Here is an 11,591-nt window from a genome sequence, read left to right as displayed (position 1 = left end):
TGAGATGCACAGCACCTTGGGGCTCTCCAGGGAATCCTCCTGCTCTGGTTGTGACCATGGGAAAGAGAGTGGCGGTTGTGCTGGCCGGCTGTGGGGTGTATGACGGGAGCGAGATCCACGAGTCTTCTGCCGTGCTGGTGCACCTCAGCAGGGAGGGGGCACAGGTAAGGGGCACGCTGGCAATCTCCTGTCCCATCTCTGCATTTGTCCTGCTCTGCCTTTCGATCTCTCCCTCTTGTAGATGGTACTTGCATTTAAGGAGCTTTGCAGCTTGCCGGACAAATCATAAGCTCCCCATTGCTGCTAGAGTAGTTGCAAAGCATAAGTGACTGGAGTGAAAGCAAACAGCACAGTGTAGGAGCTACTACAGCGAGCGTGGAGAACCCCCTCGTCTCTGCTTCGCCCTCACAGCTTTGCTGTGCGAGAGGTTTGGCTCGGTGCTCTGTGTTGGGTGTACCTAAACTCTGGAACAAACGCACTCTCTGTTCTTTTTGGCTTGCGCTTCCTCTTTTCTGCTTTGGTATTTCTGTTTAAAAGACTACTGTTGGGTTTTGGCTGTTTGAAATTAATCTTTTTAAAACCCCAAATATTAGAACTGAATATAGACAAGTTCTTGTGAGTTGAACTTGAACGGGAGTAAAAAAGGCGAACATCAAGCAGTTGTTCTAATATGCCATTAGCCACCCTGCGAGACTGGGAGATGAGGGAGAGCCGCCCTATGTAACGTTACCCTCAGCTGGGAGACAGGCACCCACAGACCCCAGTCAGAGCCGCTCCCCTCGGGAATCGGAATCTCTAGTAAATACAAAGGCACAGCAGCGATGAACGGCTGCGGAGCCAGCCCATCCAGTTCCAAAGCCTTCCAAGTGTGCACCCGCTGTTTGCCTGAAAGCTGAGACTTCTCCAAACCTTTTCTCCACTGCGTGCAATTTTGCCTCTTCTCTCCTGGAGCTGCTGCAGTCGCTCCCCCGCTGCCATACCCTGCACGGGCAGGCTCGGAGCACGGTCCTGCCCCCATCCCTTGACCGGCAAGGACCTCTAGTGGGGAAACCTCAGGAGGTAGTTCAACCTCCTCTTACCGGTTGTTTGCCTAAGGAAACTAAGAGCAGAACAGCACAGCACAGCACAGCATGGACTGTTTTGGAAGGGCTGGAAGGGACCTGCAGTGATCATCTAGTCCAACTACCTGACTGCTTCAGGGCTGACCAGGTTAAAGCGTGTTGGTGCAGGCATTGTCCAAATGCCTCCTTAGCACTGTCAGGTGTGGGGCACCGACCACCTCTCCAGGAAGCCTGTTCCAGTGTTTGACCACCCTCTTGGTAAAGAAATGCTTCCTCCAGTCTAAACATACACTGAGTCCAGTTTAAACACTCCCTGGCACAGCTTTGAACTACTCCCGGGTGTCCTGTCTGTGGATTGCAGGGAGAAGAGCTCAGCACCTCCTCCCCATGTCCCCTCCTCAGAGTGCTGCAGAGAGCAATGAGGTTGCCCCTCAGCCTCCTGTCCTCCAAACTAGACAATCCCAAAATCCTTAGCTGCTCCTCATAGGACATTCCTTCCAGCCCTGTCACCAGCTTGGTTGTTCTCCTCTGGTCACCTCTGATTACCTTCACATCCTTCTTAAATGCGAAGGGTGTTACAGTCCCAAAATGTATCGCCCACCTGTTTGCCACACTCCATTCCTAATTTCTGCATGTGAGCTTGAAACAGTTCTGAAGGAAGGGGAAGCATTTTCCAGAAACAGAAATATTATGACTTTGGGAAAATAGTGGCTGGGGAAAAGAAACTCAAAGTCCTGTCTTGGAGGGAGGCCCGTGGTTTGAGAGCAGCTTGCTGGGTAGTCAGCAGCCATAGGGGGTCACTGGCTTTGGGGGGCCTGCCCCTGTGAAGGTGATTGAGGATGATGGAAACCTCTGAGAAAAAGCTTCACCAACGGCTTTTGGGACCCCGTGTTTTCCTAGGAAGGAAAGGAGTCACTGCTCCTGCTCCAGCACTTCACCCCCCAAAACAAGCAGTGTGGGCTGGCTTCATTGCTCTCAGCTAACACCATGCTGTCTCCTCTAAGGTCAGGGTAAACACTCCTGTGCAGAAGCTACAAAAGACCTTTCTTTCTTTCTTTCTTTCCTTCTTTCCCCTCCCTGTGACAAAACCTTCCTGATGCCGGTATCAGATACCTGAAGGTCACTGCATTTACCAGCAAAGTTCTTTCCTAACAAAGTAACTCAAGCATTTTCATTCATGACCTATGAACATGCTGAAGGTTAATACATGACTGAACAATAAATGATCCATGACTGAAGGATAATAGACTCTTCCCCTCCTTCCCCAGGCAGAGGTTTATGCTCCTGATGTTGACCAGATGCATGTGGTGGACCATGTGAAAGGACAGCCAACTCAGGAGAAGCGCAACGTGCTAGTTGAAAGTGCCAGGATAGCCAGAGGCAACATCAAGGATCTAGCTAAGCTGGATGTCAAGGGGCTGGATGCCCTAATCATACCAGGTAGGACAGTATGCGGGGTCTGCATGCCCAGCCTTGGGAGCAGCTTAGTATGCTCTAAGCCCTGAACATGAGTCATGGGCTGGACAGGAACTGGGCAGAGCCACTGGGGATGAAGACAGGCTGGAAACAGGGATAGGAAGGACAGACATGTTCCATCCATGCTGGCACTGGCACGCTAGCTTGGACTTACATTAAAAGAGAACATGGCAATGCTGAAGCTTATCCCAAGAGGAGAGGGCAGATAACTGCCAATTCAATTATCCTCTTTTTTTGTGTGTGTGTGTGGTTTTTTTTTTTTACTGGATGTAAAACTACCCCCTTCCTCACCACATGCCTACCTCCTTATCAGGAGAACGGGAGGCTGGTGACTCAAAAGTGGAAAGCTTGGTCAGTCTGGTGATGCATCTTTAGTGGAAGCATGACCATGGTGGGAATGGATTAGACCTGGAGCAAGGATTAAAAGACAAGTGAAAACTTGTTAGCGTGTTCCACCATAATTCAGAAAAGAACCCATTGGTGAAACGCAGTACCAAACAGAGCATTGACACCTGTCCGCTCCATTTCTGTATGGAAGCAAGAAAGGTGCTTTGATGTCTCGCCTCCTGGCAGTCAGCTCGCAACAGTCCAGCTTGTCTGTTTTCAATTCTTTAATCATTATTGGACAAATGCTGCCATCCATCAAATCCATCTTAGCGTTCTACCAGTAGTATCTGTCTATTACTTCTAGAATGTACCATTCTACAAGTAATACCTAAAAAACACCCTGCCCTGGAGTACTAATGTTCCACTCTAATCCGTTTCTCTTTTCTCAGGTGGCTTTGGAGTGGCTAAAAACCTGAGTACTTGGGCTACCCAAGGCAAGAACTGCATCATCTCCAAAGAGGTGGAGGAGGTCCTGAGGGCATTCCACGCTGCCAAAAAGCCCATTGGCCTGTGCTGCATTTCCCCAGTGCTGGCAGCCAAAATCTTCCCAGGCTGTGAACTGACCGTGGGTCATGACACAGAGTGTGAGAAGTAAGTAACCTTGGGGTGCTGGTAGGAAAGCACACCACAAACACCACAGAATCAGCAATGCCTCCCCAGCGCATCCAGCACCCTGCCGCAGCTCCCCTGCCCAGACACCTGAAGTCTTGTGACAAGCTGAACATTATTTCTGAGAACGAATGATTCATGTCACGCATTTATTAAGTTAACCTTGGCTGATAAATTATATAATAAGTTTCTGATGTACCACTTATCACTTACATATTCCTCTACATCTGTTTCAAGTTAAAATTAGAAATCAGATTTTACTTTTTATAGTTTTCTGTAATGGGGGTATTTTACCATACAGGGGCACAAGAGACTGCAAGAATTGCAATGAAATAAATTAGATTTTGAGCCAGGACGATGTTCAGATTTGTGGAAAGGAGGAATCTGTCCTTCCCTTGCCTGAAAGGAGAGAGGGAGGATACCAGAGGGATTAGTGGAACAAAGAGAAGCAGCAGAAGGGCACAGGAGCTTGTTTCCTTCCAACACAGGGCAAAAGCCACCCTTCAGCTCTCACCTCAGATGGACACCACTTCAGAGAGACTGCTGTAGCTGCTGCCTCTGGAGTGAAGTATTTCATAACGGGGGCCCTTCTGAAGGCTTAAGAGTTAAAAGCTGAAACTCTTTAAGTACATGGAAGAATTGTTTTACTATTTGTCAGCAGATCAGAGGGCACACTGTAGCAGTGGGTTTGTTATTTTTGTATACCGCTTTCCACAACTCTGATGGCTTAAAATAAGATGCTTTATTTTAAATACAATCTCATATCTGACCTCACCAATGTATGTAGCACCCTGTCTCATGCAGCTCTTGGTCCCAGGGCAAGAAAGACACCAGACCACTGACTCATAAAGTTAAGCAGATCCTGGGAAGGAACAGGATGGTTGCATAAGACTTGGTAGTGTTAAGAGAGGGAGATGGTTAAACTGTCCCTACACAGGAAAGCTGTGACTGAATTTTCCCAATGGCAGGGAAGGAACTATGACTGCTCTTGTTAGGAGGGGCTAGGAAGTAATGTCACTTGTAGAAAGCTGGTAAAAAAACCCAAACCTAAACCTAAACACAAAGTCTAGAGTGGGCAGAGTTAAACAGTGGAACATCTACAGCAAAACATCAAGGTCTTATTTTGGCTTTACTTCAGATTTTTAACTCACTGTAATCTAGAGGTTATTCTGGTTCTATAGTCCAGAATAAATTCCTCTGACAGGAAAATATTTGGATCCTATTAAGTGGGCTTTCTGTAGGGACCATCCATCTCTCTGTAATCAACAGACTTTTCACTCCAGGCCTCCACCAAATCACTCCATGTAATGACTGCTCCCCCCCACAGCATTTATTCTCTTTTCTTCTTGTAGATGGCCTTACGCAAAGACTGCTGAGACCATGAAGGAACTTGGTTGCAAGCATGTGAACAAACACGTCACTGAAATTCACGTGGATGTGAAGAACAAGCTGGTGACCACCAGTGCTTTCATGTGCAATGCCCCCATTCATGAGATCTACGATGGCATTGGAAAAATGGTCAAAGAAGTGGTTAGACTCGCCTGAATGCCACAGAACCACAGAATCCATCTCCTCTGGAGTGCAGGCACTGAGCCTTGGATATGTTCTTCCCCTTCATACACCCACTTGTCAACAGGCAAGCTGCTACTCAAACGGAGTTCTGCCCCCCCACCAGACCACTGTGGCTGCTGAGGAGGGAGAACTCCGAAGCAATGTAAGCATTGTCGTGTTCTGCCGAGGACACGCCAGTTACTGCCAGCAAACTGTCAGTAATTGGAGTGTGGGCACGCACCGAGCTGGCGTGCAGAAGCCAGGTTTCCACAGGGCTCAGATGCAGCCGATGTCTTTAGTTCTGAGTGGCTGAGGAGTCGCCTGGGCCCTGTCAGCCATGATACCATGGGTCAATGGTCCCTTTCTGAGATTCCTTACACATCTGTCTTTGCCAGTACTCAAAGCTCCCCACAAACCTCCACCTCACAGAACAGATGAATTAGTGGCAAAAGGAAAGAACACGATTTTGCTGCTGAATAAAACCTAACACTTTTCACGTGGGCTGAATTTTGCTTTCATTTTTGCCTTTTAATCTGGATTAGGACATGCTCGTAGTGCTATGGGTTGGTCAGTGATTGGAGAAAACAATACAGGAAGAAGTCACCAGCAGCAAATCCCACTGGTTTTGCTAGGATTTGTCAAAACCCAGATGTGGGCATGAATATGACATCAGTGAAAGCAGAATCAAACCAATGTTACCATAGGTCTAGAGGGAAGAGGTTCTTCTCTTGTATTAACAGAACCATAGAATACCAGGTTGGAAGGGACCCCAAGGACCATCTCGTCCAACCTTTCTTGGCAAAAGCACAGTTTAGACAAGACGGCCCAGCACCCTGTCCAGTCAAACCTTGGAAGTGTCCAATGTTGGGGAATCCACCACTTCCTTGGGGAGATTATTCCAAGGGCTGATTGTTCTCTTTGTGAACAACTATCCTCTGCTGTCCAATCAGAATCTCCCCAGGAGTAGCCTGTACCCACTACCCCTCATGTTTTCCATGTGACTCCTTGTAAAAAGGGTGTCTCCATCTTCTTTGTAGCCACCCTTTAGATACTGGTACATGGTGGTAAGTTCTCCCCTGAGCCTTCTTTTCTCAAGGCTGAACAAACCCAGTTCTCAGCCTTTCCTCACATGGCAGGCTTCCCAGTCCTTTGCTCATCTTTGTGGCCTTTCTCTGGACCCTCTCCAGCTTGTCTACATCTTTTTTGTATAGCGGGCACCAACACTGAACACAGCATTCCAGGCATGGCCTGACAAGCACCAAGTGGGATAATGACTTCTTTATCTCTGCTGGTGATGCCCTTGTTGATGCAGCCCAGCACCCTGTTGGCTTGCTTGGCCACAGCAGCACAGTTTGCTCATACTGACCTGCTTGTCCACCAGGACCCCCAGGTCCCTTTCCACAGAGTTGCTCCCCAGCCAAGTGGATCGCAGCCTGTGCTGTGCTCCTGGATTATGTTTTCCCAGGTGCAAGACCTTACATTTATCTTTGTTGAACCTTATAAGGTTCTTGTTAGCCCACTCTTCCAGCCTTCCACAGAGGACCTGCTATGATAGCATGGAGTATTTTGGAAGAAACCTCCATACTGCTATTAGGCTGAAAGAGTTCAGGGTGAGGTCTAGGCATCCCAGAGAAAGCAGTACAATTTCCAGTCCCTTCCAGTCTCTGGAAAAATTCCTTGAAACAACCTGGAAGCAACAATTCTGCAATGCAACAGGGACAGACAAGATACCTGAAACCTGAACGGCAAGCTGTAAACTGGCCAGGCGATAGCAAAGCAGAAGGGCACAGGAGCTTGTTTCCTTCCAACACAAGGCAAAAGCCACACTTGTTTCCACAACTCTGATGCATTAAGATAAGACACTTTATTTTAAATACAATCTTATTTAATTCAGCAGCCACTGAATATTCCTGCAAATATACAGAGCTTTCAGCAGCAGCACTGGTAATTTTCCTCTTCTTTTGCAGAGAGATTTCTTTAAACATGTGGACTGAATAGCAGTAAGTTAAGTTGCAGCAGTCTATTTACTTACTTTTTTTTCCAGTTTAAAGAACATACTAAAAAGGGGAGGGGATAATCACTGTAAGACAGAGTATAAAAAGCTGATCCCTGCAAATATGTCATATAAAGAGTTCACTATAGCTGCCCAAACAAATACATTAAACCAAAAAAACTGCTGGGAAATAGAGATGTACACTATCTGGTTTTGAGTCCTCTCTTCACCAAACCACAATCATTTGACACACAGTTTTTAGTTAGAGAAGGACGCGAATACTGTTACTGAAAAATGTGATTTGTATCTCGAAAATAAAAAGAGGGTAAACATCTTATGCGTACAAACAAGCAACAATGTTGCTACATGTAAACAGGTCAGCGATTGTTAAGTATTCACAAAAGCAAGTTTAAGATCATCCACTTAAAAAAAAACATATTGACCTGTATTTTCTGCTATCTCAAAAGAAATAAGACTGTAAAAAAAGTGAGGCACATTCCAAACATATATACACATGTGCAAAATTAATTACAATTCTGTTTCAGTAAAGGCTGGTCTTCTTCATGATCCGCAAGAATTCTTGCTCATTCACTTCTCCATCCCCATCTCTGTCTGCTTCATCAATCATTTTCTGAAAGATATTTGTATTCAGAGATCAGACGTGGATTAGACTAGGAGTAGAATTATAAGATTAATTCAGAATTAGAACCACTTTTTAGTAAATCATATTGGAGAGGACAGTGTTAGCTCAAGGTCAGACCTACCACGCTACAAAATATTTACTAAACTAGACACTAATATGTTTATATATATGTATATATATTTATACAAAAATCTGTCTAGAAAAAGTTGTATTATAGGAATTGTCCTGGAAGAAACAAAGTGCTTGGAGCAGAGTTGTTCCTTTTACATTGCTGTAGCTCCACAAAACTGCAATTCTACTGACACAATTTTGACAGCCATGTAGGCTTAACCCATCTTTGATGTCAGAATCCATTTTCCAATCACAAACTGACAGGAGCTCTTCCATTTCTGCCAGGAGAGAGCGGGCAGATTTTCCTAACCGTTCAAGTGTAATGATCCAACAGACTCCAGAGGACAGGGCCTAAAACCGAGAGGCTGCTGCCTTTACCTAGAAACTGACCTTGAGAGGGCTTCCGTCCCCTACCAAGAGATTCCCAGTCCTTACTCCCGCTGCTAGCTCTAGCACACAGAACAGAGATGGCTCAGCTCACTGGACAGAAGGAGAATTAGACTGTGACTATTTACACAGGTTTTAAACAAATATAAATACAAAACCAAACAATGTGTGACCAATTGTGTGACTGCCATCTATTCAACAGGCACAGCGTAACCTGGACCCTTCTACGTTCACTATACACAAAAGCAGACAGCGAGTGTTTGTGTCTGACGTGGTTTCATATATCAGGTACAAGCCTACCTGCAGCTCTTCATCTGTGAGATTTTCCCCCAGTTCTTTGGCAACACGTTTGAGGTTTTTGAAAGAGATTTTGCCAGTTTCATCGTCATCAAAGAGTTTGAAAGCCTTGAGAATCTCCTCTTTGGAATCTTTTTCAGCCTTAAAGAAGTATAAGCATAAGTTTGAGGAAAAAAAAGTAATGAATATGTTGTAAGTAACATTCAAAATGAAGTTATAAAAGACAAACATTAGATAGACTGAGAAACCCTCTTAAGAGCAAATTTAAAGAAGCCCAGCCAGCAGGAAGCATACATACAAAAGCTGAAGGCAGAGACAGAGACATGCTTCCTGAACTTCTGGGTTTCAGGGAATTTTTTCTTCTTTCATAGCTAGCCAGATGTCTTTGGGATTTCAGTATCAGGATCTTCCACTGTTAAATACTGGGTTTACTCAATATGTCTTAAGATTTTCAAAACCAGAGGTTTCACTCAAGAAGAGAAAATACAGTGCATTGCTACACAGTCATCCATGTCATGTGTCAATAATCTCAACAGCTTTCTGCAGGCCAGAGCTGGTTTTAATCTGTGATAAACATCTTGATTTCAGTTCTTCCCTTTTCTCTCTCACACACAAAAAAATGATTGTTAAAGAAACTTGTTAGCGACACAATTATTTCAACCTCATCTTGGAAAATGAGATAGGGTAGTCCCTGTCTTGCAGTTCTAACCTTTACATGTTTTGTTGTTAAGATTAAAACGGTGCTTTCATCTTCCACTAAAACCAAGAGGAGATGAAAGGTACTCAGCTATTTTCAAAATTACTTTCACTTTTAAAATTTACATACCATTTTCTGTGTCATCACTACCAAGAAGTCATTGAAGCTGATTTTTCCTGTTCCTTCCTTATCGACATCTGATATAATTTCCTTGATCTCTCCTTTTTTAGGTTCAAACCCTAGTGCCCTCATGGCCACCTGTAAGAACAGCAAAAAAGTGTAAGTCATACAAAAATATAAACAAAACCACAGGGCAGGGGGAAAGTTGAACTTTATGCCAGATCACATTAAAACGTGCATTCTGTGACTCAAGGAAAACAGCAAGGTAAGGGGCAGACTTAGAGCAATGCTTCTCTACACACAAGGGCACACTGAAATGCAGAAAACAGGAAAACAACCATTCATACTCTAGCGTGGGGCTTCAGTTAATTCAGAAATGTCCAAACCACATTCTTACCATGACAACTGCCACCTCCAGCTCAGAAAGGGCAAGAATCTGGAGGGTAAGGCTATATGACAGAGTCTTGGGAGAAATACGTTATCTGAGAACATTCGGATTTTTTCTAAAGTCTTAGCATCACTGTTTCGGTATATAATTTTTTACATTCTTGTGATACGCACTCAGAGCGTAAAGAGTCCCACTTTGATTACTATTTCGAAGGAAACATCCCAAACTACCACACAGTGCTGTAGATAGCAATATCCAAGGCTACTGGAAAATTGAATGTTATTCCATTCCTGTCAAAGGAATTGCTATTAGTGTTCCCTCTGCAATGAGAAACAAGACCCTGAATAGTATTTTTTTAAAAAAAGCTTATTTCAGGCCCTGTTGTAAGCAAGATGGCTAAACAGAAGATGCAGAAATGCCTCAACAAAATAACTTCAACTGACTCCATGAAAGAAGTTTCCATCATACCTGCAGCTTTACTGAACTCTACCAGCCTGATCTGATGGCACAAACATGAAAGACCTTAAGCTGGTAGACCACAGAGAACTTCAATGAGTTAATTTTTCAATCTAGTAACAAAAATCTTTTTCAATGAATGTTGGGAAAACACAATTCAAACATTTTGTGTGCCTTTCTGACAACACTCCTATAAGCAGCATATCCAAGGATGCCTTCACTTGCAGACACATGCACGCACACCTACAGGCTTTCCTCTGCTCTCCTTTGATAAAGGGACAACCAGCACGTTGGAAATCAGGTCTCCCCCTGTGGTCTTAACATGGACATCCAGCTAGCAAATAGGAAAAGCAAATTCTGAAAGCAAAAGAAGTCCAGGTTTATTGATCACTATTCTTCTCAAAGGACAGAGGTGGGGATAGATGGAAAAAAATTTGCAATAAAGTATGAAAATTAGTAACATTGGTGTATTCCATTGAATAACCTAATTTGCAAAGCATGCAATCCTCAACAACATATAAGGGGGAGGGGTGTTTAAACTCACCTTTTTAATATGTGCAAAGCCTTTTTGATGTTTTACTAACAGAGAAAGAGACAGTACAGAAAATACAGAACTGTCAATATATTTTGATCAGCCTAGCCCTAAAGACACCTGATAGCAGCCTTAAAGAGCTATAATTAGAGAAGAACATACCTGTTGACAATGAGGTTTTATGCTGGGGAAAAAAAATAATCTATCCTATTTAAGGTCATTTAGGCGTTTATGCCCCTATTTTTAAGCTCAGCAGAGCTGTCCTTTTAGCACCAGGAAAATTCTTACCTTTAGTTCCTTAACATCAATGTTCCCGGTGCCGTCTGTGTCAAACAAGTCGAAAGCCTCCCGGATCTCCTTCTGTTCCTCAGTGAGCTCCAGCTTGGGGCTCGCTTTCTTCTTCTGGGACGCGGGTCCTAGCGAGGGCTTCTTAAAGCTGGAGGCCTTGGCACAGCGACACAAGAGCAAAGGGGGTAAGGCCGCTGCCGCGACGCACCGCCCCGGGAAGGACGGCTGAGGCCTGCAGGACAGCGGCCGCCTCAGCCCCAGCCCCAGCCCACCCCGGGCCTCCCCCGCGGAGCCGGAGCGGAGCAGCACAGGCCCGCAGGCGCCTCTCGCCGCCAGGCCGGGCCGCACTCACCATACCGGCGGCCGCTGCCTCGGAGCGGCTCCAGCCGTGGCAGGCCCAACCTCAATGCCACTCTTCCCCATTGGCTAATCCCCCTACGCCGTTGCTATGCAATCCTCACTCCTATTTGCTGCAGCACCCGGCGGGGGAGGGACTGAGACGACGGCTATTGGCCAACACGTGGTGGGGGCGGATCCAAGAGGCGACTGAGCAGGGAGAAAAGCCTCTCCTCCTTCCGTCAACGCGATTGGCCGA

The 11,591-nt window shown here is 45.4% G+C and overlaps 2 protein-coding genes across 4 annotated transcripts; one reads left to right on the top strand and one right to left on the bottom strand.

Annotated features, from left to right (window-relative positions):
• On the top strand, positions 1-5,755 carry LOC119157360 (glutamine amidotransferase-like class 1 domain-containing protein 3A, mitochondrial). Its single transcript, XM_037408242.1, has 4 exons — positions 1-164; positions 2,330-2,501; positions 3,314-3,515; positions 4,886-5,755. Exons 1-4 carry the CDS (start codon positions 57-59, stop codon positions 5,076-5,078), a joined length of 675 nt encoding a protein of 224 aa, XP_037264139.1. The 5' UTR covers positions 1-56; the 3' UTR covers positions 5,079-5,755.
• Positions 5,756-6,926: 1,171 nt separating this feature from the next.
• Positions 6,927-11,448, bottom strand: CETN2 (centrin 2). Of its 3 annotated transcripts, XR_005107535.1 has the most exons (6): positions 11,354-11,423; positions 10,997-11,152; positions 9,342-9,470; positions 8,519-8,656; positions 8,222-8,311; positions 7,603-7,708 (listed from the first exon to the last, which is right to left on the bottom strand). XR_005107535.1 is itself a non-coding variant. In XM_037408462.1 (5 exons), the coding sequence occupies exons 1-5, from the start codon at positions 11,349-11,351 to the stop codon at positions 7,619-7,621; spliced, it is 516 nt and encodes a 171-aa protein (XP_037264359.1). In that variant the 5' UTR covers positions 11,352-11,448; the 3' UTR covers positions 6,927-7,618. The 3 variants fall into 3 exon arrangements, 2 of the variants coding, with proteins under 2 accessions (XP_037264359.1, XP_037264358.1); XM_037408462.1 differs by lacking the exon at positions 8,222-8,311 and having other exon boundaries at positions 6,927-7,708; positions 11,349-11,448; XM_037408461.1 differs by lacking the exon at positions 8,222-8,311 and having other exon boundaries at positions 6,927-7,708.
• Between the last annotated feature and the right edge of the window lie 143 nt (positions 11,449-11,591).

The sequence above is a fragment of the Falco rusticolus genome, chromosome 14, assembly GCF_015220075.1.
Source record: "Falco rusticolus isolate bFalRus1 chromosome 14, bFalRus1.pri, whole genome shotgun sequence".
Taxonomy (NCBI): domain Eukaryota; kingdom Metazoa; phylum Chordata; class Aves; order Falconiformes; family Falconidae; genus Falco; species Falco rusticolus.
This window is presented reverse-complemented; position numbering and strand designations above follow the sequence as displayed.